The sequence below is a fragment of the Poecilia latipinna genome, unplaced genomic scaffold (genome assembly GCF_001443285.1).
Source record: "Poecilia latipinna isolate Pla-1442-1.1 unplaced genomic scaffold, P_latipinna-1.0 Scaffold718, whole genome shotgun sequence".
NCBI classification, from domain to species: domain Eukaryota; kingdom Metazoa; phylum Chordata; class Actinopteri; order Cyprinodontiformes; family Poeciliidae; genus Poecilia; species Poecilia latipinna.
The window spans coordinates 261,093-281,190 of record NW_015113334.1 but is presented as its reverse complement, the minus strand read 5'-3'; the positions used below and the strand labels follow the sequence as shown (position 1 = coordinate 281,190).

General features: G+C 39.8%; 5 protein-coding genes across 10 annotated transcripts in view; 3 read left to right on the top strand and 2 right to left on the bottom strand.

Annotated features, from left to right (window-relative positions):
* Window positions 1-8: 8 nt before the first annotated feature.
* LOC106955233 (RING finger protein 44) lies at window positions 9-1,792 on the top strand. Its single transcript, XM_015045299.1, has 4 exons — window positions 9-171; window positions 356-474; window positions 565-664; window positions 1,567-1,792. Exons 1-4 carry the CDS (start codon window positions 97-99, stop codon window positions 1,636-1,638), a joined length of 366 nt encoding a protein of 121 aa, XP_014900785.1. The 5' UTR covers window positions 9-96; the 3' UTR covers window positions 1,639-1,792.
* lyrm5b (LYR motif containing 5b) lies at window positions 1,702-3,542 on the bottom strand. Of its 3 annotated transcripts, XM_015045303.1 has the most exons (4): window positions 3,245-3,542; window positions 3,065-3,150; window positions 2,920-2,975; window positions 1,702-2,031 (listed from the first exon to the last, which is right to left on the bottom strand). In XM_015045303.1, exons 3-4 carry the CDS (start codon window positions 2,965-2,967, stop codon window positions 1,825-1,827), a joined length of 255 nt encoding a protein of 84 aa, XP_014900789.1. In that variant the 5' UTR covers window positions 2,968-2,975; window positions 3,065-3,150; window positions 3,245-3,542; the 3' UTR covers window positions 1,702-1,824. The 3 variants fall into 3 exon arrangements, with proteins under 3 accessions (XP_014900789.1, XP_014900787.1, XP_014900788.1); XM_015045301.1 differs by lacking the exon at window positions 3,065-3,150 and having other exon boundaries at window positions 2,920-3,011; window positions 3,245-3,331; XM_015045302.1 differs by lacking the exon at window positions 3,065-3,150 and having other exon boundaries at window positions 3,245-3,330.
* Window positions 3,543-4,092: 550 nt separating this feature from the next.
* nedd1 (NEDD1 gamma-tubulin ring complex targeting factor) lies at window positions 4,093-14,459 on the bottom strand. Of its 4 annotated transcripts, none has more exons than XM_015045295.1 (16): window positions 14,352-14,459; window positions 13,366-13,509; window positions 11,813-11,907; window positions 11,237-11,353; window positions 11,013-11,153; window positions 9,860-10,089; window positions 9,559-9,760; window positions 8,485-8,605; window positions 7,161-7,292; window positions 6,752-6,808; window positions 6,596-6,670; window positions 6,311-6,492; window positions 5,560-5,744; window positions 5,349-5,498; window positions 4,619-4,685; window positions 4,093-4,529 (listed from the first exon to the last, which is right to left on the bottom strand). In XM_015045295.1, the coding sequence occupies exons 2-16, from the start codon at window positions 13,499-13,501 to the stop codon at window positions 4,425-4,427; spliced, it is 1,995 nt and encodes a 664-aa protein (XP_014900781.1). In that variant the 5' UTR covers window positions 13,502-13,509; window positions 14,352-14,459; the 3' UTR covers window positions 4,093-4,424. The 4 variants fall into 4 exon arrangements, with proteins under 4 accessions (XP_014900781.1, XP_014900783.1, XP_014900782.1 ...); XM_015045297.1 differs by having other exon boundaries at window positions 5,349-5,496; window positions 5,567-5,744; XM_015045296.1 differs by having other exon boundaries at window positions 7,161-7,289.
* A 492-nt stretch (window positions 14,460-14,951) lies between these two features.
* On the top strand, window positions 14,952-17,910 carry pclaf (PCNA clamp associated factor). The gene is made up of 4 exons (XM_015045294.1): window positions 14,952-15,109; window positions 16,238-16,324; window positions 16,401-16,578; window positions 17,693-17,910. Exons 1-4 carry the CDS (start codon window positions 15,064-15,066, stop codon window positions 17,730-17,732), a joined length of 351 nt encoding a protein of 116 aa, XP_014900780.1. The 5' UTR covers window positions 14,952-15,063; the 3' UTR covers window positions 17,733-17,910.
* A 644-nt stretch (window positions 17,911-18,554) lies between these two features.
* Window positions 18,555-20,098, top strand: part of fcsk (fucose kinase) — a 22,223-nt gene continuing 20,679 nt past the window's right edge. The window contains exons 1-2 of the mRNA XM_015045291.1: window positions 18,555-18,655; window positions 19,394-19,545. Coding sequence (XP_014900777.1) covers window positions 18,574-18,655; window positions 19,394-19,545 — 234 coding nt within the window. The 5' untranslated portion in view covers window positions 18,555-18,573. The remainder of the gene's footprint in view (window positions 18,656-19,393; window positions 19,546-20,098) is intronic.

Sequence of the window (20,098 nt, the reverse complement as noted above, 5' to 3'; positions counted from 1 at the left end):
ATATTACACATCATAGAGATGATATAAACTAGCATCTGATTTGTTTGTTTTAACCAATGCACCTGGTGTGTTTCCATAGATCTGATTGGTCAGCACATGCGGCGTGGGCGGGGCCGAAGGAGGAGCAGGTTACCTGACTTCGCAGAAGATCTCCAGGGGAACGACTACGAGGTGAGAAACCAAGCCGAACCCAATGTCGTCTCCGAACAACGGCGGGGTTTTTTTTGTTGTTGTTTTTTTCTTTCTTTCCGGAAAGTTCCGGAAAGTTCCCCCCAGAGCAGGGAGCCATGGAAACGCCTGGTTTCCGTGGTAACTGCGGTAAGGGGTTACCACGATTCCTTTCTTCTCCTCTCAGGCTCTCCTGGAGTTCGAAGAGCGGCAGGGCGCCGTTGTGTCAAAGAAAATGAGTCGCAGGGAAATCCAGAGGTTTCCAACCAAAAACTTCTGCTCTGCGACCAACAGCGGGAACACCCAGTGAGTCCAGAACCCGGTCTGGTCCAGTTCGGTCCGACCCGACCCGAACCGGAAGATTTAAAACTGCCTCTCTGTTTCACCTATCCGCAGGTGTCAGATATGTTTCTGCGAATACGCTGACAAGGACAAGCTGAGGATGCTGCCCTGTTTCCATGACTACCACGTCCAATGCATCGACAGGTGGTTAAAGGTACAGGCACAGAGAAACAAACACCCAAGTTTTTATTGTCAAGTTGCTAAATTATCTCCAGACCCTTAAAATGTAGAATGCATAACGGTTATTTTAGTAATTTATCGATTAATCTGACGATTAATCTCACATTTTCCAGGGTTTTCATTTAAACACTTGAGCCTTTTTTACACATTATAAATGCATTAGAAAATGTGAATAAACAATTCAGTTCCGTTTAGTGAAAAGGAAAACATTTTATTACCTAAAATGCAGCAGTATATTATTCTGCTGATCAGTTGCAGCTAAAAAAATACTTCTAACATAAAAAGCTCATCCAGTTCTGCTGGACTTATCAATTAACTGATTAGTAATTGGAATATAAAGGTGCTGAATTGAAGATTTGTTTATTTTACAGAATTTGAACCAGGTGAAGCTAAACCAATGCTAGTTGATGAGTTCTTTGTAACACATTTACAGATAGAAAAGATTTTTCACCTTAAAAGCAAAATGAGTATCTTTTTATACAGTTTGGGTTTAATTGTCTGAAGATCTTCTTTATTCAGCAAATGTCCTTCTTTTGAGTCTGTATTATTATTATATATTTATATTATTTAAATAATCAATTAATCACGGTTAATCGTTTCAGCCTTAATTGTGTTTTCTCTTTTATGTAAAGCTTTTAATCACTGTTTCCCCCTAAATTGTTCGTACAGTAAACTTGCAAAGAATAACAAAACAAAAAAAGACTACTTTATTTGCTTGATTTTTAATTTTTTTTTGTCTGACTCAACAGTTTTTTCTCATATAACAAAACGTTTGGACACGCCTGCTTTAGATAAACCCTGCTGATTTTCTAACAGAGTGAGATGTCTGTCTGTGATGAACATCTCTGTATTAACCTGCCTGTTTCCCCCTGACAGGACAACTCCACCTGTCCTATCTGCAGGGCCAACCTGGCTGATGGAGACTCTCTAGCGCCCCCTACGCTGTGACCCGAAACTCCTCCCCGTTTTCTAAAGAATAACTGATCCATTATTTTTAGACTGTTATTCCCTTTGTATTTTTTTTTATATATATTAAACTCTGCAGGGTCAGTTGAAGCTGCTGTTGTTTGATCTGTTCTTAAATAAAAATGTTTCTATTTTCTTTTTTTCTATGTGAGTCTTTGCGGAGCGTCTTCACTCCTCGTAGTAACGCTTCTTCATCGCCCGGTACTTCCTCAGGTAGTAGAGCGCCTCCAGCTCCCGCGCCACGTACTCCCCCCGGGCGATCATGGCCTTGATCTGCTCTGGGTCCTGGACCGACTTGTTCTTGGTAAACGCCGCTCTCAGACGGTCCCTGAAGTAGTCACCGCCTTTCGGGTATTCCCGGCCGAGGTAGAGGAGCTGAGGATGAAGATTGGTGAATTAAATTTAAAGGGGACATATTCATATTTCGCATATTTTTTGTACTTCCATTTTGGTCTCAACTGCTTCTAAAAACACCCAGCTGTTTTTTGGCAATAAGTAAAAACATTTTTGGTGTCTGGAAAATGAGCCATTAAAAAAAAAAAAAACCCTAATAAATCTAGCAACCCTAGAAAAACTCTGCTCATTACCTAGCAACCCTGGCAGAACCCCACCGGTTACCTAGCAACCCTAGCTGAGTTCCAGCATGTTTGGTCAGCTGCTTTTACCACTGTATGCACTGTACAATGGCTGCTGGAAAAGAGAAGTGTTTTGTTCTGGACTTACCATTCAGAAACTACTTGCTAAATTCTTGTTGGTTGTTCCGGAGTTTCTATTTCTGCTTTTCAAAGATGTACGGTTGTACAGTGTAACTGTTTATCCACTTGCAGCCATTTTCACATGTCAGTGTAAAACCCTTGGTTAGTGATGTAGCCAGCAGCAGCTTATTTGGATTTAAAGTTACAAGAGCCCTAAAATAGCTCAAAATAAGGAGAACTGAGCAGACTAACAAGACCTAACATGTTCAAATAAGCATATCAGGTCACCTGTAAACCGCCTTCATCTTTGTGTTGTCTCAGGTTGTTTTATTACATCAGAACTAGAATAAGGGGTCATATTTTGCTTGATGATCATGAGAGAAAAGTTAAAGTGCAACAGAACCGTGACATTTGGACCTCTGATTCACTCCGAGCCTAACACAAACTCTCCATTTATTAAATGAATAGAAATCACAGGAAGCTTATTGGCTGTTCTGCGTCTTCACCTTAGTGACTTCACTGATAATCTGTCAACTGATTGGTTAATAATGTAGAACTGAAAACTCACGTTCTTGTAGAGCCGAACCACCTCAGACCGCAGAGGGTTGGCCATCATCCAAAGAGCTGCGAAACAAAACGGCATGAATATATCTGAAGATTCTGTTGAAATGGACCAGAAAATAAGTCAATATTTTTGCATTTCTGCACCATACATGTTCTCTCTGCAGTAGAGACGGCGTTCGGTTCGCTCAGATTACATGTAAAAGGATATCTTTGTACTACGGTGAAGGTTAAACAGCTGTTCGAGCAGGAAGTTCACACAGTTGGTTCAGTTGGACTCAGGATAGTTACAAAATGACTACTCTGTCCAGTTAAAACCAGCAGCTTCTCACCTGTCCAGGTGACCTCCGGACTCTCCGGTGAACCGAAGGCGAACTTTAACCCGGTTAAACCCGGAAAATGGTTCGGTTCGCCCTGTTTGCAACCGTTTGTGTGGAAAATAAACTTGGGGTGGACCGCTCAGACAGGCTGATTTAAAGTTCAAACTTTGTCTGTAAATCTGAACCTTGAAAACAAGCAGAATCTGGAACTCCGAGTAAACAACCAAAGAGTAGCGAATATCAAGATGGTGACCTCCTGAAACGGACACAAAAAGGCCGACGACGATAAAACTGGTACAGACAGCTGAGAATCAAAGAGCCGCGAAGGTTGGATGGTAATCTTCCAAACACTGACCAAAACGTCTAAAAATAAATGTGACGAACGTGAAACTAATAAGTTTTGAAGCGTAACTAATTACATTAACTTGTTAAACGTAATTCTACGAGTAGTTTTAGTAAATATGCCATACGTTTTAATTGTACTTGAGTAGCACTATAAAGTATGTAGTGGTGGGACTCAATTACATTTTTTTAATCGAAATGAATCGCATGTTAATAGAAAACCCAGACGTTGGGGACAGAGTCCCGAAGGTTTGGATGATAATCCTCCAAACTCTGACCAAAACTCAAATTTAATTGAAATAAAAGCGTTAAATGTAAACTTCTGATTTTTAATAGTAATAAATACATATGAGATTCTCATTATTGTGGCATTTAACAAATACAAATAACACTGGTAATTCTGACCTAAAACAAGAAAAGTTTGTTTTAACTTTAGAGGAAAAAAAGTTGCATGTCTTGATTTGGTGTATGTAAACTTCTAGTTTTAGTTAATTACAAGTGACAGATGACTCTCCAGATTGTTTTTAAATAAGTCAATTTATTTAAGATTCATATTAAGAAACTTCCGAACAAATTTAATTTGTAGTGGAAAAACAGCTTCTCTTTTACAATTCTCTATTTTTCACCCAAGATGTTTCTTGATAAAAACACAAACACACAGACGAACCGCTCACAATTTCATGCATCAACAGACAAAATATTAAATTACAACATAACACGTTGAGTCAAAATGCTGGTTTCTGTCGGTCATTTACTGATTTTGATGCAGACAAACAGAATAAGCAGTTTGGGATGAAGGCACTGCAGCCTGTCAGACTCAACTCGGGGCTAAAGGCTGGATGACAGCAGCTCAGTAGTTCGCTTTGAGCTGGCGGTTTTCCTCCCGCAGCCTCTCGATCTCCTCCACCAGAGACTCGTTGACAGAATATTTCTCAATCAGACCGTGGATCTCCGTCTGGAACAACATGTCAAATGAACGTCACCGGTTTTAGCTAAATAAAAGGACCAAATTGAACATAAATCCTCAGAATGAAAAGCTTTTACCAGCTGGATGTAAAACTGCCGGATCATTTCCACCTGCAGGTTGAGGATGTCCTGGTGACAGGCGGTCCTAACGTCACAGGAAAAAAACAACCTTTAAATTCAGCGTTTTCCAGTTTTCTGCTCAGGTGAGGAAGCTTTTCAACTAACGTTGGTCAAAGTGGGGAGCGGGGGCCATTTACGGTCCCTGGACTGATTTATTTGCAACCTCCCCCCAACCACAATTCAAGAATAAATTAGGACAAAAATACAACTTTTAAATTAAAATCTACTTAGAAAAATGTTAGATGCAACACAAAGCAATCAACTTTTCCAACCTTTCTGGTTTCCTTCTGTTGTCATGGCGACTAAGACCATATCTACTCATCGACAAACTTTAAAGTAAACCTTGGTGAACCACAGCCTGCTTTTAATTGCTGTATTAAGACTTGGCTACATACAGCAGGTGTTTTCAGATGGAGACTGAACTAGATTCTGTTTTTATTGCTGAAAATAGAAAATGTTTCTCAGGATTCTTCAAAAATAACTGGGTGCCTTTCATTAAAGAAGAAAAACATACAACAGTTAAAGTTTTCTATCAACACCATTCCTACAAAAAATGTTTAATATAGATAGCTTATGCTTAATTTATTGTTGAGTAAATAAAAAAATGTTGTTTTTTTTAGTTTTTAAAAATGATTTTATTTTTGACCCGCTAATAGTTTTGAGTGCAAGTGATAAAAAGTTTGGACACCTGAACTCCTCCAGCGTTTCGTGGATCATGTTCTGGATGAAGTGGATCTGCAGGGACGTGAGCGGAGCGGCGCCGTCCTGTCCGACCACGTCTGCGATGTTCTGGGACAGAGACGAGCAAGCCGCTGCCATCGCAGCTGAACCTGAAGCTTAACGCAGGAATCAGGATATTAGAAATGGACCCAGACTGATGCCGTAACCATGGAAACCAAGCTGTACCTGCTGCTGCGGCGGCAGATGAGCCGTAACTGAGCTGAGTCTGAATGCCGTTGGCTCCACGGAGGCTCGGTTCTGGAGTGTAGAAAGGCGTCACCGCCTGACTCTGATTGGTCTGCTGGGTTGTGGTGGGCAGAGTCGGAGCTTCCCCTTCCTGGCTGGAGCCACTGCTCCTCTCAGGCTGAAACAACAGAGGTCAGAGGTCAAACCTTTGCTTCAGACCAGAGTTTATCAAAGTGGGGGCCTCAGAAAGTTGGAGAAGATGAGAAAAAACATTTTTAAAAAAGCTTTTATTTTTAAATTTATCATCATTTTTATTGTACAACAATCTTTTTAAAATACAAGTTAAAATAATTATTTCTGACGCTCATTTTCTGATTGGCTGCCAGCTAAATTCATCTTTGCTCGTCAAACTAACGGCGCAATCAGAAAATGGAAAAGATTCAGACAAGAAAAAGACCAGAAGGACTGGGAGAATAAAATAAAATGTTATGTGATTAATGTGAAATATTACATGTTTTCTTTTGATCTGGTAATAAAGTCATAAAATATTTATCTGATAAAAAAGAACACATGACCATCTAAAATCAGCATTTATGCTAAATTAATGTAATAATTATTGAATAATAAATAAAAAAACACTGTAAAAGCTGATGTTTGTTTACATTTTGTAGAGTTTTCTGTAGGTTTCTTAATGCTTGTTGAAGAAAAAGTTTGGTAATCCTCCTGACTAAATATGGTCATCACCTTCCTGTCAGATGGCTCAAAGCCGGCGGCGGCGGCGGCAGCGGCGGCGTTGGTCGGCTCTTCCTCTTTGATCGTCTGCGGGGACAGGAAGATGGACAGCGGGCTGTAGGACCGGCCCCCAGTGGCGCCCCGGTGGGTCCCCAGGGGCGTCCGTCGCTGTGAGCCACCACCTGAGTGAGAGTCTGACAGCAGCCAGAGAGGTCATCGCCATGGCAACAGGCAAACACATGTAGATTAATCTGCTGAAAACTCGCATCAGAACAAGGTTTCCAGTAAAACTCTGACCTTCTCTGACCGGAGAGAAGATGTCCAGGCTGGCCCGTCCCACCAGCTGCTGACCTTCGCTCTCCACACCGGTAACTATGGAAACACAGACAGGGCGTTAATCCAGAACCAGACAAATTATGAGGAGGTGGAAGGAAGTGATGCGTCCTGCGGTACCCTGTGATCTTCCAAAGGAAGCGTCTCCTACTACGCCCTGAGTCCCTGGGTCTGGACCTGCAGCAGCAGCAGAGAAACCAAATTAAACACATCTGTCTGCAGCTGGGATGGAGCATAAAAATGTAGATTTAAAAGTTAAACAGAGAAAGAAAATGTGAGACAGCTTCATAATTATTAGCAGCAGAACAAACCACCATTGTGCTGTGATGGCCTTTAACATATTAATCATGGAAATTGTAAAATTTTCCCAAATTTACACAACAGAAGAAAGGCTTGAGATGCCCTCTGCTGGCCATTACACAGAATGCAATCTTAAGAAAGTTCTGTACTGATTTTATATTTTCTGTCTTATTAAAGTAAATATAAATTCAGAAATAAATGTTAATTTATAAAAATTAGATTTTTTGACCTTCGCGAGGAGGAGAGAAGACGTCCAGACTGTTCCGTCCCACCATCCCAAACTTCTCCCCCTGAGGATGTTGCTCTGCCCCCTGCTGGCCTTCACCCTCACGACACATCACCTCCGCGCTGGTGCCCTCTGCTGGACAGAACACTCCAATCACTGTCTGGATTTTCTTCTCGGAAAACGGGATGAAACATGTTTTGAAGAGGAAAATCCTCACAGAACCAGAACTTTCCAAACAAGTGTTTTGGGAAGCGCTTAATTTCTCAACACTGCCTTCTGTTGAGGATGTATTAATAGTTTTTATTTTGTATACTAATCACCATTATTTAAGCATTTTGTTCAGGGTTATACTTTTTATTTCTTTGGTTCATTCTTCTGTATGTGTTTGTTATGCAGAACAGGATTCAAGATAAATCCCATTCAAACAATCAGGAGCTTAAAATCCGAGAAAAGAATTTAAGAGTTTAAGATTTTTGAGCCTTATTTGTTTTTAGAAATGGCAGTAGATCACATTCCTGGGAAAATTATTGGAGTAAAACTTTCAAGTTTTTCTTCTTTCAGTTCAGAAATGACTGGACTTTATTCCAATAAGAACCAAAAAGGAAATTTTAACACAAAGATTAATTTTTCCACTTTGTCCAGATGTAGAAAATGGTCTCCAGCTAAAGTTGGATTATTATTTTATCTATGGTAAAGAGCTGTTTCCCTCTTTATAAAATATTTTCCTGACTTTATGTCACTCTAGATTATAGGGCGCATTAGTCAAAAAATGGGACAAGAAGTGGGAAAAAAAGCACTGGAAAATAAGTCAAATTTATTTAGAAATTGTTATAGCCTGGAAAATAATATAATTTAGATGTTATTCCATCTATTTTTCTGGAAGCTTGTTTTTCAAACCTGGAGACTTTCTGTTTATCCACAAGGAGATGTGATTTGGGAAAGGCAGCACATTTTATGCAGGTTTCTCAACCCTGATGCTTCGGGCCCACAGACCTGCTGAAGCTTGATAAGCAACTTTTATTTAGAAATTAAAGTACAGCTGGAAACACAAGCTTATTATACCTTCACTGTTTTAAATATGTACAGTTTGAGCAAAATCAAAACAGTATATTTTTCTAAAACAAATCTTTGCAGCAGAGTCTGCAGATACGCTCCAAAGAAAACAATCGTAATCAAACCTCATTGAATTTGCTTAACAAATTAATTCTATACTTTTTTAATTTAAAGAATGAAAAACACTTTTATCTTCTCAACAATTCTCCCACACATGAACCGCTCTAACTGAAGCATTTAGGTCAGACAGCAGGAAAGGACAGTTGCGGGTTACCTGTGCAGGTGACCTGTTTCTGGGGGGCGGGGCCTGCGCTGGGGGCGGGGTCAGGCTGACTGCCCAGTTTGGAACTGGATCTCTTTGAACTGGAAGTCCTGGCAGACCCCAGTCTACTGGACTGAAGAGAAAGAATCAGGTCATGAGTGTAAATGTTTCTGAGGGAAGCAAGTTGTCGATTAATGAGTTAATTTAGAGTTAATTGATCTTATTTAACGATTACTTGATCAGTGGCTATTTTCTTAAAAACTTGAGTTTTCTCTTACACCATCTTTCCATAACATAAAGGGCTAAATTTTTCTTAATAGGTTAAATTAAAAACATAAAAAAATTTAGACATTATTTTGAGTCGGTTGTAATAAATACTGACTGAATAAACATAAGCGTGTTTTCTAAACATTATTGAAATTAGACATATTTATAAAATATAACAAAACGGCAACCTCTTGGGTTGATGAATAGAAAAATAAAAGAAAACCAATATGTGAAACACTTCAAACGGAGATATGTTAATAAATAAATACTGTCCGTAGTTGCTTTTGAAGGGATGTTAGAACTTCGCTCCATGAAGTCTTAAAAAGCCATCTTGATTATTGGCATCATCTTTTTTTCGATCATGTTATAATTTCCCTGTGTTATCTCCTCCGCTCTTCTGTTATCACGTCCTCCTGGCCTCCGGAGCACATCAGTAAATTTTAGGATGCTGTCGCTGCTCCGTTATGCATCTCGGCTGAATGAACGACATTAAGATGAAACTTAACTTGTCGAGTGTTTATATTTTAAAACTGAACCGCATAAAGTGAATTTCCATCCCACACCGGACTCTGTTTGGACCGTTTCTCTTTCCCGTTCTGGTTTGGCCGCCATCTTTGTTTCTGTATCAAAGGCTTTGTTTATTACGAATGAGCAGCGGCGCCCTCTGCTGGATGGCGGCCAAACTACAACACTAAAATAAGGCCTAATCAGACGTTTTCATTGGAACCAATTTTAATCTAATAACACATTAATCGACAATTTATTGTAAGATTATTAATTGCTTGCATCCCTACTCTGATAATCCAGATCTTACTCCACCTTGAGTTTGCTGGCGTTACTCTGGAAACGCAGGCAGGTGACGGAGGTTTTGTGGGCCACTGTGACTCTGGTGGGGCTGCTGGAGTTCCTCAGGTCGTACTGGTAGATTTTCCCCTGAGTGGACCCGACCACCAGGCCGGTGCCGTCCAGCGTGAAGTCCACCGAGGTCAGAGGGCCGTCCACACGGATCGCCCGCAGGACTCTGCAGGGTGAACAATTCAACACGGACATGTTCCAGATCTCATTGCATCAGCGTGAAGCATCAGAACTGGACCGATGTCTCAAAGCGAGCAGAACTCACAGTTTGCTGGCCGTGTCGTAGCAGATGATCTTCTTATCGAGGCCGACGCTGACGACAAGCAGGTCGCTGGTCGGGGAGAAGGCCAACCCCGAGCCGGGTGCCTTATGGGCGGCGTCGAACACCTGCAGCTCCCTCTGAGTGTTGGCGTCCCACAGCACCATGGTGCCGCCATCAGACACGCTTCCCAGCAGCGAGCGCTTCACCGTGGACAGCCGCAGGTCGTGGATGGGCTGGAGAGGAAGAATAGGGAGGGGTGGGCATTTAATGTATCGTTTATCGTTATAAATTACGTATCATAAGATTTTTGATTTATCGTTTTCACAATATATTCCAATTAATGATGTTTAACTGTCCGTATATTGTTGGAATTGATATTTTCTCTGCCGTTTGTTCAAAGAAATCAATACATTTAAAAATATGATTAAATGCAGTTCCTATGTGGAGTTTAGTGACATGAATCAGACTTCTTTATGTGTCTGGTGTCCTTTTATAAATGTGAATGTTTATCAAGAGCATCATTCATGTTGGCTATGAATGTTGTGTAAATCTAATTTCACTTGTGATTAGGGCTGCAACTAACAATTATTTTACTAATCGATTATTCTGACAATTAATCGATTAGTCTGATAATAAAATTGGCACATTCATTTATCAGTTAACTACTTCAGCTTACTCTATGCAATATTAGAAATATATTCCAGAAATGAAAACAAATAATTAAATTCCTTTTTAAATAAGAATCTAAGATTTTATTGCCTAAAATGTATTACCATAGCATTTATCAACATGTGGAAAGCTCAAATCTTTCTGCTTGATTTAACATCAATACAATGCAGGACTGACCTGCTATTTATTATTTTACATAATTTGTATCAGGTGAAGCCAAAACTGCTATTTGAAGAGTTTTGGGTAAAACATATTTATAAATATTTGTTTTTACTTTAAATGCAAAATGTTTATATTTTTTATACAGTTTTGGCTTATTTGCCTCTCTGACGGTTTCATTCTTTTAGCAAATGACCTTTTTCTGAATCTGTAAACTCCATCAGTTAACGATTAATCGATGACTAAATTGATTATTTGAATAACTTTTTAATCACAATTAATAATTACTTATGATTGAATTCAAACCCCAGATGAGAATCAGTCTCACCTGGTTGCTGCCGTGGCCGAAAGCTCTGCTGGACAGGTTGGTGGTCAGGCTGTGCAGGACCAGGTCGCCGCTGGTGGAGCCGGAGACGATGCAGCTGTCGTTAGCGTTGAAGGACACGCAGGTGACCTCTTCTTTGTGGTCCTGAGACAGAAACAGGAAGCATCAGCAGCTCAGACTCCCAGCTGGTGGGTCGGGTGGGTTTCTGTGCGCTGAGGTCTTCTTACTTTGAGGGAGCGGTGCAGCCTCTTGGACTTCAGGTCCCACATGTGGACACACTGGTCCAGACCGCCACTGACCAGAAACTGGGATGAGGAACTCAGACACACCCGGGTCTGTTTTTTCTGCATCAGAAACAAGAATGTAGGAAACATTTTAATAAAAAACTTATAATAATGATCATAATAGACATTTTAAACCTCTGACAGCATTTCCCCCAGTGTATCATAAGCCTGGCGGGCCACCAGGCTTGACTTGCGCCTCCACCAGGCTAGATAAAAAACACTTTAATTAGGATGAAACCATTGATATTTATGTTAATTGTGTTATTTTTATGTTTGCCTTTTTTAAGTTTTCATTTTTTTGTTGGTGTTAGGTGTTGATGATAATGTCTTCCTATAACACATATTTGCCTAGTCATATTTTTAAAATTCCTCTGAACTTTAAACATTTCTTTACCCGAAAATGCGTTGGGCCTCTGGCTGACAGCTCTGTCGCCCCCTACTGGTGGTCTCAGTGATTTTTTTTTTTTTTCCTCTGGTTTTAAATTTAGCTCAAAGATGAGACGACCAGAGAGGACTCACCCCATCGGCCAGTTCAACCACTGGAACAGGAGCCGACTTGAGGCTGGAAACCACCAGCTTGTCTCCGCTGCTGCTGGCACTCACCAGATACTGATCTGAGGGAACTGGGTCAAGGATGGAGACATTTTTAACTTGGTCGGCTAGGAATAAGAATAAAACACTGAAGTTACAGAAAAACATTAATATGAGGAGCAACATTGGTTCTCTCTGAGGACTCTGACTTCCTCCCACATTTCTAAAGCACAACTGTTAGATTCTCTAATTTGTGAGTGTGTGTGTGTGTGTGTGTGTGTGTGTGTGTGTGTGCATGGTCGTTTGTCCTGTGATGGACTAGTAACCTGTCCAGAGTGTATAAGATTTAAAGGGGAAGTGATATATGCTTTCCAGTCACATAATCCCATTTTGCAGCACAATCAAGTTGGGCCTCTGTCTCTTTAATGACTCCTGCTCTTTCTGAAACTCCGCCTTCAGGAAGTCAGCACAACATCGATCCTCTATTAACCCTTCAGCATCATTTTTACCAGCATTTCACTGAGAAGAGGCTCATATAAAGAGCTCAGCAATGTGCAGTTCAACAAGGTGTTTGCTAATTGCTGCTGGCTAGTCTGAAGGAGCCGAGTTGCAGGGGAGGGCTGCTCTGTGAGGCAAAAGCTCTGAAGCTTTTAAAATGCAGCTCAGGGGAGAAGCTGCACCTGGAAGGTGGGGCTAGGTCCACCCAGACGTTTTGTACAGCTGAATGGTTGCCATGGAGATAAAAGGATTTCCCAAACATAAAGCAACACTCCAGGTTTGTTTTGGATGAGGGATTAACATTATAACATGGTGTATAGCTCAAAAAAGTTGATTTTACATTAATAGTGTCCCTTTAAAACGGGGGTGAGCAACTCCAGGCCTTGGGGGCCGGTCTCCTGCAACCTTTACATCTGTCTCTACTTCAAAACACCTGAGTCAAATAATGAGGTCATTAGCAGGACTCTGGAGAACCTGACTGCACTTAGGAGGTGATTCAAGAATTTGATTGAAGCGTGTTGAACCTGAGAGACATCTAAGAGTTGCAGGACACCGGCCCTCAAGGACATGGATTGCCCACCCCTGCTTTAAAGAGATGTAGCAGAAGTAAATGAGGCGGATTAGCAATGTTTGTCAACAACTGATGGTATCAACCCGGACATGTTAATGTGGAATATAATCTATGCTGGCAAGATATTGAGCTGTCATACAGTCTTCAATCAGAGGCCTCGTCAGGCTCGTTGCGAGACTGACTGCTACTGGAGCTCCTTCCTGCCCACAGCATCACCGCATCACCATCCACAATGCGTCTTTGAGGAAACTTGGATGATATAAGTTTTGACATTTAACTTCCCTTTGGGATAAACAAAGTAGTAATTCCAATGTTTTTGATGTTTTTCTGCAAATTTAATTTAAAAAATAAATGAATAAAATTTGAATAAATATATACTAGAGAATATAGAAACCCTCCCCCCCCCCCATGAAGCGTAAGATTATCCATTTTCTTCCATCCAGATCTCAGCTGCAACCATTCATCAGGATACTGTTGGAGCTCCAGCAGGCCTGAGCAACGGGATGGCTGCCGCTGTGGGGGTTAAACTGCTCCAGAGTCGCCATGGAAACCGCATCCCAGATCTTCACACAGTCTCCGGTTGACACCAGGCGCGTCACCTCCTCCATGGCAGCAGCTGGAGGTTAAAACAAACACACCTCAATGTGGTTACCAATCAAAAAACCCATGAACTTTCCACATTAAAAACTAATCCAGCATCTGAGGTTTTAACATATTACAGAGAAGTTTAGATGCGGTAATTTAAAGCAAACATAGCAGCAACAATTTGAGAAATTATAAGTTCAGAAGTTGAACTATAAACTTCACTTGTACCAAAGCAGCTGAGTCTCTGCAGAGCAAAGATGAAGAGAGGATCTCTTTGATGTGCACATTCATCACTGAACTCATTAAAAACAGAGTTTCTGGAAAAATTCTCAGTTTTTTCCTCTGTCGAGCAGAATTTTATTTCTAAAACTCCCCAAAAACGTTGAAATGCTGGAAAATAAATTCATTGAAACTTTAAATTAAAACAATTCATGTCTTTTTCATTATTGTCTTTTCGTGTATGCTTTATTTAAAGTATGTTTATTTTATAAGGCACTCCAAGTCACTCTATGCATGAATGTTGTATTATAATTAGGTTTTATTGTAGTTTTCAGATTCTTGGTGAGGATATAAAAACTCAGGTGTTATTTGTTTATATCACAACGAAACTAAATTTGCTGAAAAAATAATTTAAATGCAAACAAATATAACAAATCTCCCCGCAGCAAACATCAGTTTTTAACCATTACACTAAAAGTTTGTTGGTTTATATTGATCAATCTGACCAACCCAGCTACAACTAGTCAACGTTAACTAGCTAACGTTTGTGAGCTACTGGAGGTTTAAAGTTCCCGAGAAGCCAGAAAAGTGTCGTGAACAACATGAAAGTTTTCCGGAATCTTAAAGGATTTTGGATAAGAAAGTTATACAAACCCTGAAAGTAAAGAGGATCCTCAAAAACTGATGAATATGTTTAGTTTTCGATCCTCCTGCAGCCGCTAACCGCCACTACGGAACACCAGGAGGTATAAAACACCCCACAGTCGCCTGTCTAAGCTGCAGTAACACGTCAGCGAGGCCGCCATCTTGGAAGGGGAAAGGACACCAAACGCGCAGACCCTTCAGTCCATCTGAAGATGACTTTTTTTAAATTAAATATCTGTCCTTCTTCCATTTAATCTTCTCGTAATCATGTACATGCTGTTAGGATGGTCGTTATCTCTAAACAGAACTTTAGGTTACATAAGATTTGTAAGTTTTATATAGAATAATAAATATACGAAGAAATGTTTGTCGTCGTGGTAGTTCACTTGTTTACCAAACTATTTGCATTTCTGTGTGCAAATAGTCTGCAAAAGAAAGCACCACAAAGATGGTGTATGGATACAGCGAAGGATGACATATGGATTTTTGGTGTGAGAAAAAGACGTTTAAAGAGCTCTTTCTACCGCTTAAACTCTAAGAGCTGCTGTAGCACATCTACACCGCTGGGCCGCAGACTCGCGTCATGTTGTCCCATGAACGGAAGAGAAGAAGAAATCTCCCGCCCCATCCGCAGATGGTTTTAAACGGAGGCGGGACGCTTTTCTTTACTCGGTATAATTTTATCTGAATCATCGATTTACTGTACAAGGTCGCCGCCAACATGGTGAGGACTAAAGCCGACAGTGTTCCTGCATCATACAGAAAAGGTAAAAGTAGCGAGATTTATTTAAATTCTTCCAAGGCATTTTTTAATTTCGTATTGTTTAAAAATCTTGATTTTTGTATTAAATCTGGTGACCTGGAATCCGTCAGACATGCTTCATTAACCGACATAAAGAAGACGTCTTACATTTTTTAGATTAAGTTTGTATTAGATGTATTTTATTTCCTCCCACATGTCATTACTGTAACTGTCAATGAGTTAAATAATCGGCTGCTGGTGCATCTTTAAACAGCCGCCCGCCAACAGGAGACTGGTTCCGCACTTTTCGGCTCATACTGAATAAAACAACATATTAAAACACTCTAAAGGTCGTTGTAATTGTAAAAGATTGTTTATTCCAACAGATTCGGACCTATCTGACACCTTGTCATCTGACAAAAATGTTTGTCTTGTTTCGTTTTGAGCTTTCTGCCAAAGTGGCGCCAGTTTTTAGCGCCTCAGAGCGTCTCTGTATGAATGTTCCACCAAACTCCATTCAGAAGTTTCATAATTACGTCTGTTCACGCTAATAACAAGAGATAGATTAATGATGAAATATAATAAACAAGATATTTCTATTTTATTAAATGTTTTTGCAAATTCGGCGTAAAAATAAATCTCATTTTCACTTATTTAGTATGTTTAAACTGTATAATTTGATCAATACCTTTTATAAATCTGATATATACAGAGCTGTTGCGCATAAATGCTCAGGCTTTAGTTATGGTTACATAGTTTCATTCACAAAAGTATGGAAATTGCTTGAAGGATTTTCCTGGTCTGGAACTATAGAAAAAAAAATGAAATGATGGAAAAGCAACTATGTTCCCCTATTTTTGAGTGAAATGTAACTCTTAGTTCTTCAGTTAATTGGTTAATAATCACCAGTCATTTCAGTAATGCAGGTTCTGTACCAAGAATATAGGAAATATTCTTGAAAGTTATAAAATGCATAACCATGTGACGATGAAATCCTGAAAATATCTAAATTGTTTCAAAATGTTTCTATTTTCGAGAATAAAACTGTATCCATTTGCAATTTTTGCATCATAATCAAGAGAAATACATGAGGTGGTTCTTCCAAGTGTGTTTCTCTCTCTGTCTCATCAGTCTGTCGCATCTTATTTTCCAGCTGTTGCAGCGTCTGCGCCTCGTAAGTCACTGGGCTCCAGTTCAGCCAACGCGTCGTCGTTGTCCAACGGCCACTCGTCCAACCCGGGTCAGTCCGAGTTCACCCAGTCACAGCTGAACGCCGACTGTACATGACGCAACTGACACTGAAGTTTGTTCCACAGCAAAGAACAAATATGCCGGCGGGAACCCCGTGTGTCCCCGCCCGACCCCCACCTGGCAGAAAGGCATCGGGGATTTCTTTGGCGGGCCGCCTAGAAAGCCCGAGAAGGAGAACCAGAAACCCACAGAGTCTGATGAAGAGGAGGCCGGCGGCAGCGGCATGTCGAAGGCCAGCAGGAAGTATGTTTGTTGAAACCGTAGATTGGTATCCGGTCAGATTTCTGAGTTGGCAGATAAAGACGATGCTGAGCTGACTGATTTTATCCTCACCGTTTAAAAACATTGAGATGCGATACAACTGCAGTTAGAGGCGTGTTTCATATCGACTACAGATTTTAACACGTTGCAGAGCTTTTTTGTAAAGTTTGAGCATTCATTCATTTGAGATGTTTACTTCAGGTAAAATGGTTTGTGCGTTTCAGAGGTCGTACAGGTGATTGAAATCCTTGAAATGCTTGCATTTCAATTTGGTATTTGGAAGGTGCTTTTTTAAAAATCGTCCATAAAACTGCAATCAGTGCAGCCCGAAAGCCTAAAATTAGACTTCATCTACAGTTGAGTAGACATTTTTATAATAAAAAGACAAACTTTTTCTGTCTCTGTCTGAAGTTAAATCAGATTAAACTTATCCTGTATTAGGTCAGGTAGAATGACCAAACCATATGCGAGACATACAATTTTGTTCTATTTTAGTTGCTGCAGAATGTCGGATACCATCACAAGACGTCAACAACAGTAATAAATGACATACTAGTGAATTTATTTATTTTTTAGTTCATTTGTTTTATTTTTATCCCAAATGTGTGGTGGGAAATTTCAACTGCTTAAATTTAAGTGTAAGAAAAGTACAAACCCTGGTGTTAATGAGGTTTGATTTGATGAGGATTGTGTTTTTGTTTGGATTCCAACCATTTTATTTTTTTTTTTTGATTTAACCTCTGCTGAGATTTGGGATGCACAATATAATGCTGTTAACATCGGTATGTCAGTGATATGGTTGCTTTTTTTACTGAGAAATCTGAATTACTCTGGAAAGCCTTAACTTCTGGATGGGTTTTTTTCCCCTCTTTTCCTTTGAGCAAAAACGTAAATGAGCAAATGTTTCTTTCCTCACGTTTTTCCAACATGTGGGTGAAAAAAAAGATTATTTTTCTTCATTTGATCTCCATCTTTCCAACACATTTTGATTACTCTCTTTTCAGATGATTGGCAATCTTTCTCACAGAATGAAACTCCAGCAGGTGGTTTTTGGTCTAGTTCTCAGTTTAATCTCATACGTCTTTGTTTTGCTCAGGTCCAGACCTCTGCCTGCCGAGGATGAGGAAGATGACTGAGCATGCCATGTGTCTCTACCCAGGAACGAATTTTAATGTATATGTGTATATAAATACTACTGAATTCTGTTGTATAGCTCATTAAACATGTTTTAACTGTTTATTTTTACATCCTGGAGAGTCAGGATTATGATTTGTGGCTTGACTTCTTGGCTTTTTTTTCTATTAAATATTAACTGAATGTCTTATGAGTGGTCTCAAATTTTTACTAATGTGGTATTTTCTCAGACATGCTGAATAATCTGTGGACCTAATCCTGATTAGCGCATGTTTGTTCAGTTCTTGGACTTCATTCCAGAAGAATTACATGAAATCAAGTGAGATTTTAAGTTGCTTATGCAATTAAAGACACTTTAATTTTGGAAAGCTGTTTTGTGTGCAGAATTGAATTAAGTAATTAGATTAGCCTGCAAGTAAAAAAGTTTAAGGAAATAGATGTCTCATTAGTTTGATTAAATTTTCCCCATTAAACTGAACTGAAGGCGCTTTTTTACTTTGATACACCGCCCCAACGGACGGGCAGGTAGTAGAAAACAAACCCTTACGGAAGCCCGCGCAGTCATGCTATTCCGATACAAATGGGCAAGGGTTAAACAGACGCCATGGATCAGATTTATACTCTTTTTAAGAGTCGCTGCATTTTAACAATATCTAAAAATGAACGCGTTTAATGCCGACAGGTGTTGGTTTTACTTTATTCCTCCTGAAGATCCTCTAACCCGCCCCGCTTTTGCTAGTTTGGTTAACTAGTCGTTGATGCTTCTTCGTGCGCAGTTTGCTTAAGGATTGGTAGTTAAACCAGTCAAACAACTTCTGTTGTGTCCACTTTAACCGGGGGAAGATGTCGCGGAAAGGCGACTTTCCGTGGACGGTGGTCGTCCTTACCTGCCAACACAAAGACAGTGTGTACGCTTTCCAGAGAGGTGAGAAGCATCTGTTCAATTTACGATCTTAGAGGAATCTTTATATTGTGCAGTTGCATCAGTCGACCTGAGGGTGTCGCTGATGTACGAAATGGATATGCTCTTAACTATATGATCGTTTTACAAAAGACAAAGATGAGATTAAATTAGTGCCAAGGGTGAAACTAGAGCGTCATTGTAGTTTGGGGTATTTTTTGTTATTTATAAAGTTACTGAATTAAAATAGTAAGTCAAATAAGATAAACTTTTTTTTTTTCTTTTACAAATTTAACTGTTTAAACTGAACCTCAGGAGTGATTAGCTACAGTGAGTTTTTATTTATACAGTCAACAAATATAAGACCAATTTTTGGATTAACTAATCAATATTTGCTCAATTGGATTTCTTTTATTTACAGAATTTAAGCCAGATGAAGTTAAAACTTTGTCACATATTTACAAAAAAATTCTTGATCTTAAATGCAAAATGTATATATTTTTTGTACAGTTTTGACTTAATTACTGCTCTGAATATGCTTTTTTTCTTTCTGGAAATTGCCTTTTTTGAGTCTGTGCTCCAGTTAACTATTAATCGGCTATTAAATTAGTTGACGATTATTTCAATAAACACGTCAAACTGATTAACTTTTTCAGCGCTAATCCAAAGTAAAATGATAAAGCAGATACACTAACTAATTCACAGCATCCAGAGGTGTTGCAGTATTCAGATTTCCAATATTTTGTGCTCTTGTGTGTGAAGAGTTGGAGTTGCGGCAGAAACGCGGCACCTTAGCTGGGAATGCGTTGCTTTTGACCGTGAGGGACCGCCAGGAGCCGCCGGGCAGCGGAGGGGCGACGCTGAACGCCCTGCTGGTCGCTGCTGAGCACCTGAGCAGCAGAGCTGGGTACACGGTGAGTCACAGCTAGTTTAGCAAAAATCGGCCTCTTCCTCTAAGCTTATAGCTTCGTTCAGAGTGTCCCAACTCTCGACTATTTAGAAACGATGGCTAACGTTTGCACGTGACCTATGTAAGGCGCTAGCTTACCGGAAATTGCCGACTTTGTAAATAAATAGGCACTGTCCACTGAAAAAATAGAACTGCTAAGCTCGGATAAGATGGCAATTAATGTTAATTCAGTATTTGGAAGTTTGGCCACCACGGACTTTGTTCGGGTTTGTTCACTTATCCGATGCTATTGCTAAAACTACACAGACTACAATTCTAAAGCGCCGCAGGAAATCGACGTCATCGTCACGACTTCTCCTGTTCACTGATTGGCCCAGTAGAAATTATACCAGAGAAATATATTTGATTGGAAGAAAGCCGAGACGGGGCAACGAAAAAAGGAGGGATAAAAAAAACTCTGAAATTTTGAGATTAGTCTCAGAAGTTTTCAAAAAAAAAAAAAAAAAAAAAAAAAAAAAAAAAATTTTTGAGCCCCTAAAGTTAAAAAAGAAACAAAA